Source organism: Myiozetetes cayanensis, unplaced genomic scaffold (genome assembly GCF_022539395.1).
Source record: "Myiozetetes cayanensis isolate MyiCay16 unplaced genomic scaffold, myiCay2020 scf4, whole genome shotgun sequence".
NCBI lineage: Eukaryota > Metazoa > Chordata > Aves > Passeriformes > Tyrannidae > Myiozetetes > Myiozetetes cayanensis.
In genome coordinates this window covers 45,285,308-45,302,981 of record NW_026087631.1, presented here as the reverse complement: position 1 = coordinate 45,302,981, position 17,674 = coordinate 45,285,308, and the positions used below count along the sequence as shown (strand labels likewise).

At 38.5% G+C, this 17,674-nt stretch overlaps 1 protein-coding gene across 3 annotated transcripts in view; it reads left to right on the top strand.

Moving 5' to 3' along the window:
• The window catches only part of ANKRD55 (ankyrin repeat domain 55), a 44,356-nt gene extending 28,014 nt beyond the window's left edge, over positions 1-16,342 (top strand). Inside the window, exons 7-11 of one of the 3 annotated variants that reach the window (XM_050329928.1) lie at positions 1,328-1,512; positions 3,182-3,349; positions 4,672-5,333; positions 10,727-10,828; positions 15,628-16,342. In XM_050329928.1, the coding sequence (XP_050185885.1) occupies positions 1,328-1,512; positions 3,182-3,349; positions 4,672-5,333; positions 10,727-10,828; positions 15,628-15,881 (1,371 nt within the window). In that variant the 3' untranslated portion in view covers positions 15,882-16,342. Of the gene's footprint in view, positions 1-1,327; positions 1,513-3,181; positions 3,350-4,668; positions 5,334-10,726; positions 10,829-15,627 lie in introns of all 3 variants that reach the window. The other 2 variants (XM_050329927.1, XM_050329929.1) reach the window with 2 other exon arrangements.
• The last annotated feature ends 1,332 nt before the right edge of the window (positions 16,343-17,674 follow it).

Below are 17,674 nucleotides of genomic sequence, written 5' to 3'. Positions count from 1 at the left end.
ATAGGATAAACAGTTTAAGTCAGGCATTTGGGTGTAACAGAAGGTCCTCCCCAAAACTAGAAACTCTAGGGTAGGAAACAACTATGGAAGACAAGTACTGATGTGTAAAGGGTTATTCCAAAATGACTAGGGGCTTTTAATGGAACACAGCTGTAAATGAGACAAATGGTGTTCTATGATGTACCAAACGAGCTATTTCTAACACGAAATACCTCCAATACAAATAGGGAAGAGCTAGTGACATTGTACAGAGATCAGGAAAAATGTCTATGTATGACTAGGTACAATTTTAGTCACCCCTGTTCAAGGAAACACAACTAAAAAGAAGAAGGGTTAGTAGGTTGATAAGAGAAATCGGAAGCATATTTTTCAAAGAAAACTTAAACGACCTTGATTGATTAGAGCAGCAGAAGAACAACATGGGAAGAGATATGATGATTGCTTATAAATACATCTGAAGAACAAATACCAGTTAAAGGAAAGAAGTATTTAATCTAAATAATATTCCTGGAACAGAAAAAAAGGGATATAATCAGACATGAGTATGAATAGAAATTAGAGATACTAATCAGTAGAACAAAGAAGGTCTTGAACTACATTCCTTTGGGAGTAATGGGGGCAGAAAAACTTAATTGTCTTTAGTGAACACAGGAATTTTATGAAAGGGATGATGTAACATAGCTACAAGTGACTGCAGGGATTGAGTTTGATGATAGAGAAAGACCTTTCCAACCCTATGTTTCTGTGGTTATAAAAAAAGTCATGAATTTCTTTTCTCTATTTCCACCAAGTTAGGATTAAAAGTGTTCAATTTCATTTGCAAGTTAGAGAACAATGTCAACTTTCTATTAAGACACTGAAGCAAATTCATCAAGAAAGTTTTCAAGAACCACTTGAGCAAATATTTGACGTGGCCTTTCTAGATGTACTAGAACAGACTTACAGTTATGGTTTGGTCTCTTCAGCCCTAAATTTCTTTCCAGCCCTAAATTTCTATGAGAAAATACAAGCTTGTGTCTTTTGGAGTCTGGCTTAGCAAACAGCAAAATCCCAAGTAATTTCTGTTGAGTAACTTACACTCTGCAACTTTTGGAGGTATCTGCAGTGGTACATTATTTATTATTTTTCCAGTGTTCAGAGTGTTCTAGGAAATTCATAAAGCAAACACAATTCCCAGAAGGAGATTGGAAGCTTTTGGCTTCATACCTGGGGAGTCTGGTATACACAAAAAACCTCCATTATTGTATTCAGCATTCTCTAGCAGAGAAAATGCATCTTGGTGTGAGCTCCATTGTAAAATGCTTTTCTTCTCTGAACTTCCTTCCAGAGTGGCAACAGGGTTCTGTGTTCCATCATTCTGGACCACTGCCAGGGACCCTCAATAATAAACTACGACGATGAGAATGGCAAAACATGTATGCACATTGCTGCTGCTGCAGGCTACAGTGATATTATCAGTGAGCTGGCCAAAGTCCCAAAGTGCAACCTGCAGGCCCTGGATGTGGATGACAGGTAACCATGGAAACTCTGAAATTGAAATTGCTGCTTCCTTTTTATTAACCTGAGACCAGCTCTGTTTATTATATAATCATGTTCGTGCTTCACAGGCCATGGGCTAGTTAATGAACTGCACTCTACAGAGAACTCTGCTTGCTCAGAAACACTGCAAACCAGCCCAGCTCGCATGTATCATACCTAGTATAATAATGGACTAGTAGGAAGGCTATTAAGCTTTGTGTTTCTGGTAGGAAAAGATAAGATTATTTGTGAAAGAACTTTGTCACCACTTGACTTCTTTCAATCAAAAGTGAACATTCTTTTCAAAACAATAGAACAGGATCCTACAACTTGAAGCCACGATCCTGCTGCTATGTGTATTTAAGAAATGGCAATGTTCCTTTGTTGCATTTACGATGTTAACACAGTATTCCTATGGGACTAGAGGATCTTCACTTTCCATTCTGACAAGGCATTTGATTCCTTTTAGGTTGAAATCTCTGTGTCATAAGTACAGAAGAGTCATCGTTCCTCTTTTTCACCCACACCTACCTCCCTTGGAACTTTGCTCATAAATTTAATTAATGCAAACAGAACCAACTGGCTGTTCACACTGATTATCCTGCTCACTGAAAGCCAAGGTTTTCTTGGCTTAGACCTTCAAGTACTTAAAATAATATCATTCTTCACGGAAAAGTGCTGTAAAACGGAACAGAAATAAAACAAACAGGGTTCTGGAGAAATTTTAAACACCAGTAAAATGTAGTTGAGAAGGCTGTGTTTCTATGGAAAGAAGGGCAAAGGAAGGAGATTAACAACACTTCAGAGTTCATTAAGACACGACCACCTATTACAAATTCTCAGATATTTCCACAAAACATATTGTACTTGAAGAGGGGGGAAAATAAGCTGTTCGCTATTAACACACAAAACAGATTTTCATTCTATTGTGTTTCTAACTGCACCCATTTGAAATTGCTGGGATTGCAAAGAAACAGACAAAGAAATGTCAATTTTATTTTTCATTCTTAAACTATTTACTTGTGATGTTTTTTATGCTTTCCACTTTTTCACAAGACCATAATATTACAATTTCAAAACTGGACTAAAGTTTCCAAATACAAGATGCAGATTTTCTGCCAAGCAGAACATCAGTTTGATTCTTCTACATAGATTCAAAACAATTGTATGTGCTTTGGTCTGTGCCCATCATAGAACACAGAAATCGGCAAAGTGGCAGTGGCACTCTGGAAGATGTGTTCAGTCCTTCTCATTCATCTAGGAGAGGCTTCTTCTCTTACTACCTTCATTGAGAACCCTGTGCCAACCAAAGCTAATTGTGTTTGTCTAAAGATGAGCAGAGTGTGTCCCTATGCAGCGGGACAAATTCCCTATGCAGCACTACAAAGGTTTTTTTCATATTCTTCTCTGCAAACTTTATGCACTCCTCCTACTCTGCAATTCCAGCAGTGGAGGAGATGCTGTTTTACAGCATGTATAGTATAGCCCTATATCTACTTTATCTACAGCTAAATAAATGCATCTGTGCCAATGTGGAATAAGTTGCTGAAGAATTCCTTAAAATGTATGTCATAAAACTGGACAAGGAGCATATCCAATGCACACCTCATTATGTCATTAACAGTTATCATCTCTTTTAATGATACTTCCCTTTTTTCTGTAGGACTCCTTTGCACTGGGCTGCAGCAGCAGGGAGAGCTGACTGTGTGCAGACACTGCTGGAACTGGGGATAGACAGCAGCCCTCGAGACATCAATGAAAACACTCCTCTGACATATGCAATGTACTGTGGGCACACAGCATGCATCAAGCTGCTGTCTCAGGAAAGCAGGTAAAGGTAAAGTTCACACCTTGCTCACATGTTGCCACTTACTAGAAAATGAATGTATTGCTTTCTGTATGCTAGTGAAGAGTTTGAGCCCTGTGTGATGTCTTCATGATTCCCATGCAGTACTCAGTTCAAGCTTTCCACCAAGGTAGCAACATCAGAATTAGTCATCTACCAAAGATGCATTACTGAGGTTACAGTACTAGTCTACCAACCAGCACAGGGTTCTGAAGTAGTGAGTATAGCTCTGGCCCAGTCACCTTCGAGCAGAAAATCTGTCCTACAAAATAGTTTCAACCCTCAAATATATATCCCACTTTTTTGAACTCTCTATGCACTAGCTGTGTGTTTGTGTAATAAGACAGACAGAATACAAAAGCAGCTCTCTCAGTTGGACAATAAACTAAATCTCAAGTTTTCATCCTCAAGGTAAGGGTTTGAGATTATTTTCTAGCCTTCTTTACTTCTCTACCTTGATTGTCTCTTCTGAGTTCTTCTTTGTTTAAAAGTATAACAAAAGAGTTACTGCTTATGATCTTCCTCTCTCTTTGTATTTTTCGTGTTTCAGCAGCTGTTATTTAATCAACTTCCATTCTTCAACTTTGGTAAATGAGCATGCACTTAACATTTATCATCACGTTTCTTTGTGCTTTCCCTTCCATTCCAGTCAGCCGTTAGTATTATTTCCTATGTTACAAATTGTGAGACATGGGTACTATTACCTCTCCTCCTTCTCCTGCACTCTGTCTGTTAGAGGACATTAATCTCAAAACCACTATAGCAATACCACTGTAGGTAATTATCTTGATCGATCTGAAACTGTGCTGGACTCCTTAAACACAGGCAAGGCAAGACAAGGGGAAAGGGCAAAGGGGGAAAAGGAAAGGGAAAAAGGAGGGAAGTAATGGCAAACTAGTGCCTTTGTTACAGTGTTAGCAACAGCTGTACTGTTGGAAATACCATTTTCCAAATAGATCATAATACAAAGACCACCGGTTTTGAACCCAGCATCTTGCTGTTGACATTGAATCATTGCAGCTGGTACATGCTGAAGCCAGAAAAGTTTGTTTGTTTTTCCCAGATAGCTGCATTGGGTTACATTAAGATGACTGTAAGGCAATTAATTGATAAGAAAGAGGGAAGTAACACAGTGACATTTTCAGTCTTTGTTAATTACAAATTTGGAGTCTGAATTTTCTGCCCACTTGAACCACCCTTGCAAATGTATCTGAACAGTATATGACTTATTTCATGGACTAACACAGTTAGTATTTTTAAATTGTTTGGTAATACTGCCATCACATTTTGATTTGTACTTTCAGTAGATCTGAGTCAGTTCATCAGTTTGCTTCCCAGGACGACATACGTATAAAGAAAGAAGGACGATTCAGTATGCTGAACCACATCTTCTCTTGCAAAAAGAAGAAAGAAGTTCAGAAAACCAGTCAAAAGGAGAGAAGCAGAGATCAATATCCTAAAGAAGAGACCTCAGAAGTAGATGATATCATCACCCGTTTTGATTGCATTATGAACACAAATTGCAAAGACATTCCAGATCACTGTATGACCACCCCTGACTTTAAAAGAAGGAGCACAGACACAAAGTATCTCATTCCAGAAAAGAAGCAACCAGCGTGTCAGGGACTTCTGCCGGTCAGCACACAGAGCCTCCCCCCAATCACTGCAGGCAATTCCTTTCTAACTGCTTCCCAGAGCACAATGTCAAGCCTCTCTTTTAGCACCAGTACCCACCATTTCCCACTCAAGTCTCAAAAGAGTAGGAGTGAACACAACTTGCTGGACCACAGAAGCAGCTGCCAGGCTTTGCTAGATGATCCCTGGAATGCAGACTCTAACCAGCTACTCTCCTACAAAGTCTGGTCTAGAACTTCTTCAGACAAACTGATAAATGGCTTAAACTCTGATAGATCTCACCATGTGCTTTCGTGCCCTCCCTGCCTTCCCTCACTTTCCAGTTCTCCATCAGGTAATCTTTTTTTCTTCTCTTTGTCATAAATCTTATAGTACAGACTGATGTGGCAAGCTGAGTCAGAAAAAAATAGGGACCCATAACATTTCTATCTCTTTAATATTTTTTCAGTATCTTCTCCCAATATATAGTAGTCACTACTATGGGACATCACTTGAAAGCTGAAGGTGTGGGAAATAAGAGAATTGAGTAGGTCTTACGAGCAAGCAAAAATGCAGATGTTTAGGAAGCACGTAAGGAACTTGGGCAGTAAGTGCCTCCAGATCATATACATGCTTTGTGAATTGCACGCTAACACCCACTACCACTCCTGCTGCCTTGTGTCCACATCTGGTCCTGGAAGTAGATGTGTGTCGTGGACAATGTGCAAGGGAACAGCACTGCACTCAAAACTGAAACTGTGCTGAGAGCTGCCTCTCGATCCAACCACAGCCACTGCCATGCTGGACAGCTCTACACCATGCCACTTTCCCCATATACGAATATTCTGCAGTGGCACCCCTTTCCACTCCTCTCACCCTTAGTGCCACCTCTTTGGCCTAACATGCTGTTCCTCAGGTTTCTCCAAAGCTGAATTTGGGTTGATAAATTTACAGAGATGGAGTAAATGCTTTTATGCAGTGGTCTGGAAATTGTAATGCAACAGTAATGAAGCAGAGCCTGAGAATTCTAAGGTGAATTTGAAACCAGGGTTTGGCTGGATTTGGGATCTGTTATTTTGTTTGACTCACATCCATGTTTAAATGAATCTGGCTGGCTGGCCTGTGTGCAGGAGTTTATTTCAACGTATCAGTGTCTTCAACTTCATCTCCTTTGGGATTAGTCCCATGCCAAAATTAAACACATCTAGCATACCTTCCAACTATTGCAACATCCAACTGAAAATGAAGCAAGCAACCCCAAACTTACCAGTACACCATTAAAAGGAGTAAACATTGTACAATAAGTTAATCTATACTCACCCCAAGAGACATGAGCCATTACCCTCCAGTGGAAAGAGGAGTGAACAGAAACCCTGTCTAGGAAGAACCCCCAGTTAGCTACATGATAGTGCAAACTGCACTATCACTGACATCTAAGTGAACTATAAAAAAGCAGATCTTTGTGCACATCTGACAAATAGAGACAGCAACTTCAGAATGACAGGCCATTTTATGTTGTGCAAATAAAGGCTTTTCCAGGAAAAAAGGATCTATTCAGAAAGTTCCACTTCCCAAACATCAGGCCACATTCCTGAAAGCTTAACAGAACTGCTCTATAGGTGTCACTGCTTTTTTACTATGCACTCTTCCCCTGTTCACTCAACCATATGAACCCTACTCTCCATATGCCTAGCAAGGATTTCTTCTGCACGACTCATTCTGCACTGAATTCTGCAAGGTTCAGCTCACATGTGGAACATGAGAATACCTGCAGGGCTTCTTTACAGCCTCAGTGTAACAGGGCACAGTGAGGCTAAGATATTTGAGATTATTGAAATGGACAGCAGTAGGAGGAATGAACTCAAACTGGATAAACCAAACTGGAGGACAGTTATTTCTGGGAAATGTTTTTTAATTTGCTAGACTTTTAAAACATTTGATGTATTATCAAATTAATATGCTACAGTCTCAAGAAAAAATTTAAATCCTTGTTTGCTCTGGACAGAAGGATAGGTGGTTTTTCTAGAAAAGATGTTTCTATGAACATCCTATGATAAAAATCAGCTGAAACAGGACAGACTGTGCATCCACTCGGTGTTCCATGATCTGCGCAGGAACTGGGAATAGTACCAGAAGTCTACATGTATGAATAAGGGCAAAGTCATATCAGTTATTTGAATTCTTCTAATTGTTACAATGGGAGCCACTTTTGCATGTCCAAAGAAAAACTAAGTAATTTTATTTCTGAAATTTTGTTATATCCCTTAGAGAATAAAAATACTAAGTCTGCTTTAAGCCCAGTTCTTTTTGTACCAGCTCCCTTTAGCAAAATTTTCCAATAATAAAAAAGATTCCTGTAGCTGGCAAGGACTTCCTCTGAAACATATGAATTGAAAGCCTGTAAGGAGGCAGAGGAATACATTGCTCAACACAGATATTGTCTAACATTTCTTCATGATAAAAAGATCCGCTTATCCCTCTTCATGTCTATGTGTGTGGTTTAAATCTGTCTGCCCCTGTAATTAAAGCCACCTGACTTGCTGTGAATTAGAACTGCATTTACTGTATGAGCTCCAGGGCTTCCAGGTCTCCAGTGCACTGTGCCTGCAGGACTTAGAGGGATCAGAAGCAAAGTAAGCCTGGCTCCAGTCCAGCCAGCAGTGCTATGCAGGCAGCCCTCTCTGAGGAAAAATATATGTTGTTGTTTGTTGTTGGAGTTTTTCAGTTGGTTTGTTTTAGGGTTTTTTCTGCAGAAGACTTAGCTGAGTAGTAAAAACATCTGAGTTTTGAAGGCATTGAAGTGTTAATACTTCATTTCTCAATTCATGACTGTAGGGGCTACATGTAATTTCCTACTCACTGAATACTTAGGCCAGGATTATGGATATCAATAATCTAAAGGAACTCCATTTGAAAATTTTTTCTCTGTTGACACACAGTGTTGAATGTCTTGCATGGCCATGTCTGTTTATTAAAGTCAAAGCTAATTTTTGTGCTCACTGCTACAAAGGCAGCTGGCACGCACATGTGCCAAACCTTTTAGAGGTTTTTTGTTCTGTTTTCTGTGCTCCTGGGAATGAAAGATGAGTCAATTTACTAGCTGAGCATTAGCACTTACACAAAGGGGAGAGGTTGCTATGGGTAACAGTGAGAATTACCTTACTTTTATGTCCTTGGTTTCTCTCAGAATTACTGCTTTGTCTTGCCTCTACTGAGAAGAGCAAAGATAGACTATACCAAAAAATACTGTCAATACTGCAAGAGGGTTTCCCAGCCACAGTACTGAGCTGGCATCAACAATCCAAAGCATTTTGTATTTGTGAGCTTTGCAATCATCTCTTTTTGCAAAATGTACTGCCAGTTACATTCCACAGGGAAAAATGGTGTAAGTAGAGAAATTCCAAGTGACGTGAAAAAGGAAGCCTGTCTCAAATACAAGGCAGCTCTGAGAGCGTATCACCCACTCATTTTTTAGATTACTAAACTTCCAGGTCTACAATGATACTTCATTACAGATTTTATTACAGTAGCCCAGTACCTTCTATTTGCTCAAATAGGTAATGTGAAAAGCAGGCTATTATTAAGTTTATGTTGGTATAAGCAGGATGGTGTAGTCCAACAGGAAATATTTCTTGGCCAGGAAAGAGTAGAGCAAAGCTGATCGGAGTGGGTGTTGCTTTCTCAAGCTGAAGAACCAATTTACAGTGGGACATTCATCATAATATTAACAACTTTTACCTAAAACACAGCTCAACCTGGTTCAAAAAGAACAACGTGTAAAAAAATGTCAGCAAACAAAACCAAATGCAGTCCTGCATTTTATAATAATGAAATTGCTTCCTTTCCATTTCATTCAAAAATAAATGCCATCATAAGTGTACTCCTGGGGACAGCAAAGATGATGTCTCAAAGAAAGAAAAACTATCTTTTCAGACGTTACGTGGAACAAATAGGAAGGAAGAGCAGAAGAATACTTCCACTGGATGCCAGAACTTTTTTAAAAAGTATTCTTTTCCAAGCATTCAGATCAGCCTTGCAAACAAGATTATGCTTTGTACTGTTGTTTTGCTGCCAGATATCCCCATTCATGAAATAAACATATCTCTTGATAGCAACAACAACCTCCCATCATGAAAGCCATAATGGTACATACATAATAATCCATTAGTTCTCAGCATAAGCATCACTTAAACCAATATAATTCAAATTGCACTAATGAGAGCAACAGATGATTCTCTGCTATATTGAAATTGATATATTTAGTTCTTTGTGCAAAGTGGATGCAATGTCTGTAGAAGAAATTTACCAACTAGACACTAGAAGTGTTAAAGACTAAATAAAGAGTAAAGTACAGGAAAAGGAAAACAAAGTCTGTTTCTATTAGGCACAGCTCCCTTATACAAGATTCTTCATGCTTTAGCTCAATACACATCATCTTTACTCACAAGATCCAGCAAACTGACCCAATGTCTATAACTGTTGTGGTTTTTGGATGAGAATCTTCTTCCATACTGAGATGAAGGCTGCACTATAACGTGGTGGTTTGTCTCATAAACACCAGTTTAGCTTCTTTCACACAGAACCCATTTAATGTGGTAGTAAAGCAGTGAGGTAGTTACAGCAGTCTTGACAGCTACTTCAGTGCAGCTCTAGTAAACAACTATACAGCTATTTTTCCATAGCTTTGTCTTGCACAGTCCAGCATTACATAGGTATTTTCAAGGTTTTACAAGTTACAAGTCTTTACAAAGCCTCAAAGGCAACGAATGTCATTCTGTCTCTTCCTATTGCTTAAGTTGTCCTGCTACATCCATCCTGTGTCTCCCCTTGTCCCTGTGTGCTGACAGAGCATATGCTTGCTCTGCAGTGAGCTATGTTACAATATCCTGATGGATGAGCAGCTATTTGCAGGACAACTCATAACAAAGCTCATCGTAGATCTGGTGATAACGAGAAAAATAATTTGAGGGACTCAAACATCACAGAGTAAGATCAACTCAGGAAAAGAATCTGGGAAAAATAATGATTTGATGCTTGCCTTTTTACTTTTTCAATATTAGTTGTGCCATTTATTTAGTGAAATGCATTGCATCATCTAACATACTGTCTATTTTAATAGTATTAGACCAAAGTTAACTTTAGTCTTAACCAGTGATATGCCACAGTTAGCTAATCAAGCTTTCATCTTTCAGTATCCATTCTTCTTTGTAAAAATGAAATTGCCATGAACAGAGTTTAATAAGGATCAGTATCAGTTTATATAAATTCTCATACATTTTCATCTGCAGCAAAACACTCTCAAAGCTCATCTTTACTGCAAATAGACTTCAGCCAGTCTCCTTTTCCAACCAGCAGTTGAACTCCATTTGTGTTCTAGTACTAAGAAAGGATGAGACCCTACTAGAGTATTTGGCAAACTAAAGCTTCAATTCTGAAATCAAATCCATCTAGATGAATAATTCTACTAATTTAGTGTCCAAATATTCTTATGGAGAGCTAGCTATTGCACTGTGCCTGTTTTAAGAGCTAATACTATATTATATGAGAGATAGTGGTAAGACTATATGTGAAGGTTATATTAATCCTTTTAATTAATATAAAGCAAACTAAGCAACAGCTTTTCTTCTCAGTCAGTGGTTTCTTGTTATTACACAGTTCTCAGAATTACTAAGTTTTCTATTTTTCTTTCCTAGAAGTTAGAAATTTACAGTGCACAGTGTATTATTTACAATTATTTTTCTTTCACAGGTAAATGTTTTCAACAGATGTCCATAGACCAACACAAAAAAAAAAATCTTATTCCTATACGGAACACCTTAGCTCCCATACCCAACCACTGTGCTCACAAAAGTAAGTACAGACAAGTATCAGTTAAAATATCACACTGTGTGCCTCCATCACTGGCATCTGAGGGCTTGAGAGAGGTTTCATGTTCCTTTTTCAAAGTATAGAATGGCTGAGGTTGGAAGACACCTCTGGAGACTCTGTAAACCCCTCTGCCCACAGAGAAATCTCCTAAGGCAGATTGCTCAGGATCAATCCAGTTATGTTTTAAATACATCTGTGAATGCAGATTGAGACTATGCAATTTCTCTGGGCCAACTGTTCGTGTTTAACCACCTTCAGAGTAAAAAAGTTTCTTCTTACTTATTTCTGGCCATTGACTCTTTTCCCTGTGTAAGGCACCAGTGAGAAGAGTCTGTCTCATTCTCCATTACTCTCCCCAATCAAATATCTATACATATTAACAAGATTCGCTGAGCTGCCATCTCTTCTCAAGGCTGAACAGTCCCAGCTCTTTCAGTCTTCCCTTTGACACTGGACACTCCAATCCTTTAATCATCTCTATTGCCCTTTACTGGACTTCCTTAAGTATGTCCATGTCTCTCTTATACCAGGGGCCTCAGAACTGAACTGACTACTCCAGATGTCTCACCCAAGCTGAGTAGAGGGGAAAAATCCCCTCCCACAATCTGCTGGTAATGCTTTTCCTCATGCAGCCCCAGATGCTGTTGGCACTTTTAGCTTCAAGAGCACATTACTGGCTCACACTCAGCTTGTTGAAGTACAGTCCCAAAGAGCAGGAAAGCTTCATCCTGCTCCCACAGCCCTGGCAGAGTGTCAAGACTTAGTGATTGTTCAAGGCTGGATCAAGCCAGCAGCTGGGGTGTTCTTCATATACAAACACTAGCCCTGCCCCCAGCAGTGTCCTGCCCTCTCATTTTTCTGTTCCACAGAGGACAAATCTCCCAGTGTATACTGGATGAGGATTTGCAGTCTATTGTTTGTCATCCTGCAGATCAGCCAGACTCCAAACCACTCACATTTCAGAGCTAAATTTAAGACTCTCTGCCTCTTATAATCTGAGTTTCAGAAGCAGTTCTGCAGTTATAACAATATTACTAAAAATGAAACAGCAGAGGTTTCATAGGGAACATCAGATAGGGTGGGGATATACAGAATCCTGCACTGCTGCTTCTCTGCAAATGAAAAAGGAAAAAGTAGAGATATGTGAACTACTGAAGTGGTATTCTCTGTCTGCTCTGAGGAAAGAAAAGTGCTTTTAAATTCTCAACTCCAAGTGTTCAATTTTTTAAACTTTCTACTAGCATTCTCTGTGTCTTCTACTTATAGCATAATTGTAAAAAAAATATTTCATAATCGTTGCTGTTCTTGCAGTAATTCATATAAATAGTCAAGAATTTAGTTCTAGTCTCTTGCCAAAAAATTTGTTTTACAAATAAGATAAAATTACCACAACTAATAATAATTAACTAACACAGCACATTCATCCAGGTACCATTACTGGCTGAATATTATTTCAAGCCAGTAACAGAAAAGCAAAATTATTTGCAAAATAAATTACGTTTTTTCTTTCTTAACACAAATGACACATTTGCTCCTAGAGCTTTCCAAATAGTTGTTCTAGAGCCAAGATTTCACTCGTTCTTCATCCAACCCTAAAAATATTACTGTTCTGGACACACAGCCTTTATCCAGGCAAAGTGCTCCAGCAACAAAGATTGAATATCATCATTTGTGTTTCTCTAATATTTATATTACATAAGATACGTGTTGAAAACATGCAATATAAAAAATCGACCAAAAAGCTAGAACAATAAAATAAGCATAAACGAGAAAGAGAACTGAAACTACTCAGAGATTAACAGAAAGAAGAAACATCTCCCCTAAAAAAGGAAGGGCAATGAAAAAAAAAAAGAAATGCTTAAATCTCTGAGCAGAAACATTCAAAAACACATATTAGAAAATGGAAAATGAAACAGCAACCTACGAAAAGAGTACTTGAGTGACTTTAAACCACAGTTTATAAATTCTCATGCTCAAGATATTCTCAAGGTCAGTGAGGTTCCTCACATGGTTTCTTGAGTAGCCTCAGCACATACTGCATCTCTTATTCTGCATGCTGCTGCTTCACCCCCAGAACACTCTTTGTATTTCATCATGCAACACTCCTAACAAGCCCTGGAAAACAGGCTTATAACTATTACACACCCCTCACAGAATGACAGAATAATTTTCCAATAAAAATATGGGACTTTAGAGAACTCTTGGCTGCTCTCACTTCTTCATATGGCTTAGAAGGTCTTACACCACATTGTTTCTGGAGAAAGTGACCTTAGTACTTGTTGAATGAAAAAACAACAAAAACCCCAAACAAAAAAATATTTTAAAAATCTGTTTCTACAGATCATTTAACAATATTTTCTCGGGAGTGGTGGTTGGTTTTCCTGTTAATCATCATGATTTGAAGTTTCTTCTTTCCCAGGTTAACTGCAAACCACTTCACAAAAGCACACACATCTCTGCAGAAGGCCAGCATTGTCCACTGTTTGCAAAGGAAGGGAGCCTAAGAGCAGTCCCTTCTGCTGGACAATATACTCCTTGGGCAATGCCTCTTCAATAGCCTTATTTTTACCTCTGCAGTTTGTAATAGCAGCCTCTCAAGAGTCACTAGTGAGTAGAAAAAGCTCCCTGAATTAGTACTTGTACTGTACCACTAGGTCTTCAGTGGGTGACTGTGCCCTTTGCATGTGAATAATTACTGGTGCTTTTGCTATATGTAGCTCCTGGATGTATGAGAGCCTGCCTTAAGGGCTCTGCCTCTCACAGATCCCAGTTCAAGGTCCAGGCTCATGGGTTTCAATACATGTACTAATACTAATCATTATATTTATTGTTTCAGAGCCATCCATGTACCGTAAGTCCTGAATCAAATATTCTAAACTGAGTGTAGTATGTGGGACTAGGTGGAAATCACTGACGTTTGGATTCTTTGAATGAACATGGGTTTGTCATGGCTACCCGGTTATTGGGGTGGCTACAGTGCTTTTGCCCTACTTAAGCCCATCACTAAGGGCTTAGCTGGTGCATAAAGTGTTCTGGATATTTTTCCCACAGTTATGAACTTTGAATACATTAACGTGTGACTATGTTCCAAAAAGGAAAACAAGTGAGCCTCACAAATGCTTTTGGTTTACTCACCAAAATTTCAGTGAATTCAAAGCACTCTGCCATGTGCCAGAAAACAAATGGGCTCATTTATTGTATTTAGCTCCTTCTGAGTCACACAAATAGAATACCAGCTAAAGCAAAGTATTAATGGTTTGGTTTGGGTTTTTTTCATGGAAAGGAGAACTAAGTGATTTTCTGACTTTCTGAACATGAATTAACCTTGAATATGACTCACAAATTGCAGTACACTGCCAAAGGCCTGGCAGCTCTGGTAAATACTGTCTGCTCAGAACAGCTTGAATAGTAATTGAAATTAGCTTTAAAAAAAAAAAAAAAGTCTACCAAGTTTCTAAATCCTCTCTATAAAGATTCTGCTTTGCCCTAAATCAATACCTGGTAAGTCTTGGAAAAATACTGCTCCAGACAGATACAGAGATAGAGGAAGAGATATGCAGTCAGGGCCTACTGTATACATTAGAGAGATAACATTTTATATTTTCAACAGGGCAAAATAAAACACAAAATTTCAAACCAGAACACCTCAGGAAAATGCTAATAGCCTCTCATATGTTCATCACAAATAGGCAGATGGAAGGAAATCACAGATGCAATGAGAATGCAGTCAAGGAAAAATGGATGTGAAAAATTGCAAGGAAAAATTCTGTAGCCGAAACTGAGGTGGTGTTAACTCCAGTAGGGAACTCTTCTGAACTGTTTGCATACAATGAGCTTGTGAATAAAATGGAGAATAAAATGAAAAGAAGCTAATGCAATTTACAATAAATTCCAAGGCAGAGAAAAATAGGTCTGCATTAAGGTTTTCAATTCTCCTTTTAAAAAATCCGAAAATCAGTGAGTTGTCAAAATGAAGGAGCTTAAGGATTTCAGTTTAGAGAGAAGATACAGAATTATATTTTAGTTCTATTGTTTTTAAGAGAGAAGATATAGAACTATAAATTTTAGAAAAGATATAGAACTGTATTAACATTAAAGCATAATGTTACACTGTTGAGCGTGATGTGGAAATTAAAGATTATTAAATTTACGGCTTCTTACAAGACTGTGATGGATACAACAGGTGTGTCTTTGGTGTTTCAGTGTGCATCTCACTGTGTCACAGGGTAATGGGCTACTTCTGTGGCCTGTGAATAGCAGAGCATGTATAGACCTGTCTTTATGATGTCTTTATGTGCCTAGATCAACTCAGACACAATGTTTCACATTCTTCCATTTCATCTTCCTAAGGTATTTATCAGCATTTATGCTGGATAATAGAGCATTTTTGTTAAAAATAATATATTCCCATGAAATATTTCTGTTTCAGTCAGCCTGTGGTTTGTGATGAAAAAATGTGTTGTGGAAATCTCTCCAAAAGACCAAGTTTTCTCCAGACAAATTACAGATTCTCTGCTTATCAAAATCAAACCTTTGAATTTGTCAAGTCTTATTTTTCACTGAACCCAAAATAAATCACTTAACACTGCAGTTGTTTTCTTCAGCTGAAGATTAGCCATGCCAGGCTTATGTGGGTTTTTTATTAATATTTTGATCACATTTTCCAAATACAGGTTTGAGTACAGACAATAAGAGACAATAGTTCAAAGAAAGTAGCAAACTCATTTATAAAAATGCTGTGTGTTTGAATTTGTGCGCTCTCTTTTTTTTTGTACCTCTAGTTCAGCTATCACCTCAGGGTGCTAAGAAGTTTAAGTCCCTAGGGACTGGTGCAGTCATTCTCCCACCACCTCCAATCTCCAGATCCCAGAAAAGGGGACATTCTCAGAGTCATATCCTCTATTCTCGCTTGCCGGGTCTATCAGGAGAGCCTCTGAGACTAAGCCATGTCCTGCCTGCTATCCCAAGCCAGAAGAAATCTAATACTGCAGAAGAGCTTGAGAAATCTCTCATCAAACCAGATGCTGAAAATTAACTCATCACACTGGCCTAAATCAGTTGAAGTAAGTGCTTGTTACAAGATAACTGTATAGCAAAATCTCATTAATTTGCACTAATGATACTCCTATAAACTTGACTGTAAATAAATAAAACCCAAGAAAATATGGCACATCACAAAAGCTGCACTATATATAGATATACACACACATATACATATATATATATATGCATTTTCATTATAGATTTCATTTATTATGAAATTACTAAATATTTAATGTGCTGTAAACTTATGAATGGAATCCTCAACACATGACTTTGTTGCAGTAATGTGCAGAGAAAACGAACAAAGAGTAAAATTTTGCGCATGATTTAAAAGTCAGAACTAGGAAACAAACATTGGCAGGGTTTCTCTGTAGTTTGTAAATACAAAGGTGCTGATTGGATGCTGTGTACCATCAAAAAAATCTTTTTAAAATTAAAACAATAAGCTGAAAATAAAAGGCAGTTTTAGCAGTTCAGGTCTTTTGTCTCTTTGTTTTTCACATTTTTGCTAAATTAAGTTTGTGGGTTTCGTGAATTCAACAAGGTAAGAAAGTATAATGAAACACTAACCCCTGTGGGACAGACAGGGCTGTAGTGTACACTGTTCAAAACTGTTCATTTCACTGCCTGATTTGTGTCTCTTTCATTTAATTCTTCATACACCCCAGTGACAAAAATGCAGTTGTGTATTATCTTCATAAAACAAGGATTGCAGAGTCCTGACTTTTTAGGCATTATTTCATCACTTTGATCACTGAACTGAAGGAAATATAACTAGACCGCTGTTTAGTCAAGCACTTTGGCAAGTGCTATAAGCCTTTGACTAAACATTGCACAAGACTATCCTTTCCTAGAGGTCAACAAGGATGCCAGCCTCTGCTTGCTTCAGGATTCTTATCTAAATCTTGCTGCCATTACTTTAGAGGCTTCCACACTTCTGATTATAGAAGGGATGTGGGCATTATTGTAGGTGAGGGGTGGGGGGAGGTAGTCCCCTTCTGACACCCTTCTTTCTCACCACTGGTAGTAAGACCGTCCAAAATTAGCTCTACATCAGCAGCCAGGACACAACACTTTACTTATCTCTAGATAAATGTTCTATTAGCTGTACAAACAGTTTTTTTGCTGTGTCGCAGTAGAAAACAAACCTGACACGACGAAGAAGATAATCATGTCCCGGTAGCTGCAGTTTCCAATTTCCTTGTGGTAACAACTGTAAATAGAATGAGGGCTGGTGGCTGTCACAGACAGTCCCAGAAGGAAAAAAAGCAGAGCATAACAAGAGCTGCTCTCATGCAACACACCAAAGAGGGAACTTTTGCACATAAATAAAAGAACATTTTATTTTTAAACATCTAGTCCAAATGTCAGGGTATAAAGCTCAAATTCAACAAGTGATGCAAACATCTAGCTTCTTAATGAAAAACATGAGAGCAACCTAATCCCTGAGGCTGTATGGAAAAAACACTGCATGACAGAAGCGTGTTCTGTTATACGAAAAATCAATTCTGCCATGCTCTTTTTGCACCTGACCAGTCCTGCTCAGTACAGCCTCACTGAAAAGTCCAAAGTCTCTCCTACAGTGTAGCAGACCAGTAATTGCTCTACAAGGCCACTACCAGAGTTGCTCTCCTCTCCAGAGCCCCGAACTTCTCTGCTTGAAACTCCACCTCTTCCAAGTCCCAAAATCTCTATTCTAACCCATGCCCCTTTGTACCTCTCCCTGTAGCCTCACACAAGGAACAAGTGGCTCATAAGTAATTTCCTAGAAATATTAAAGCTTTA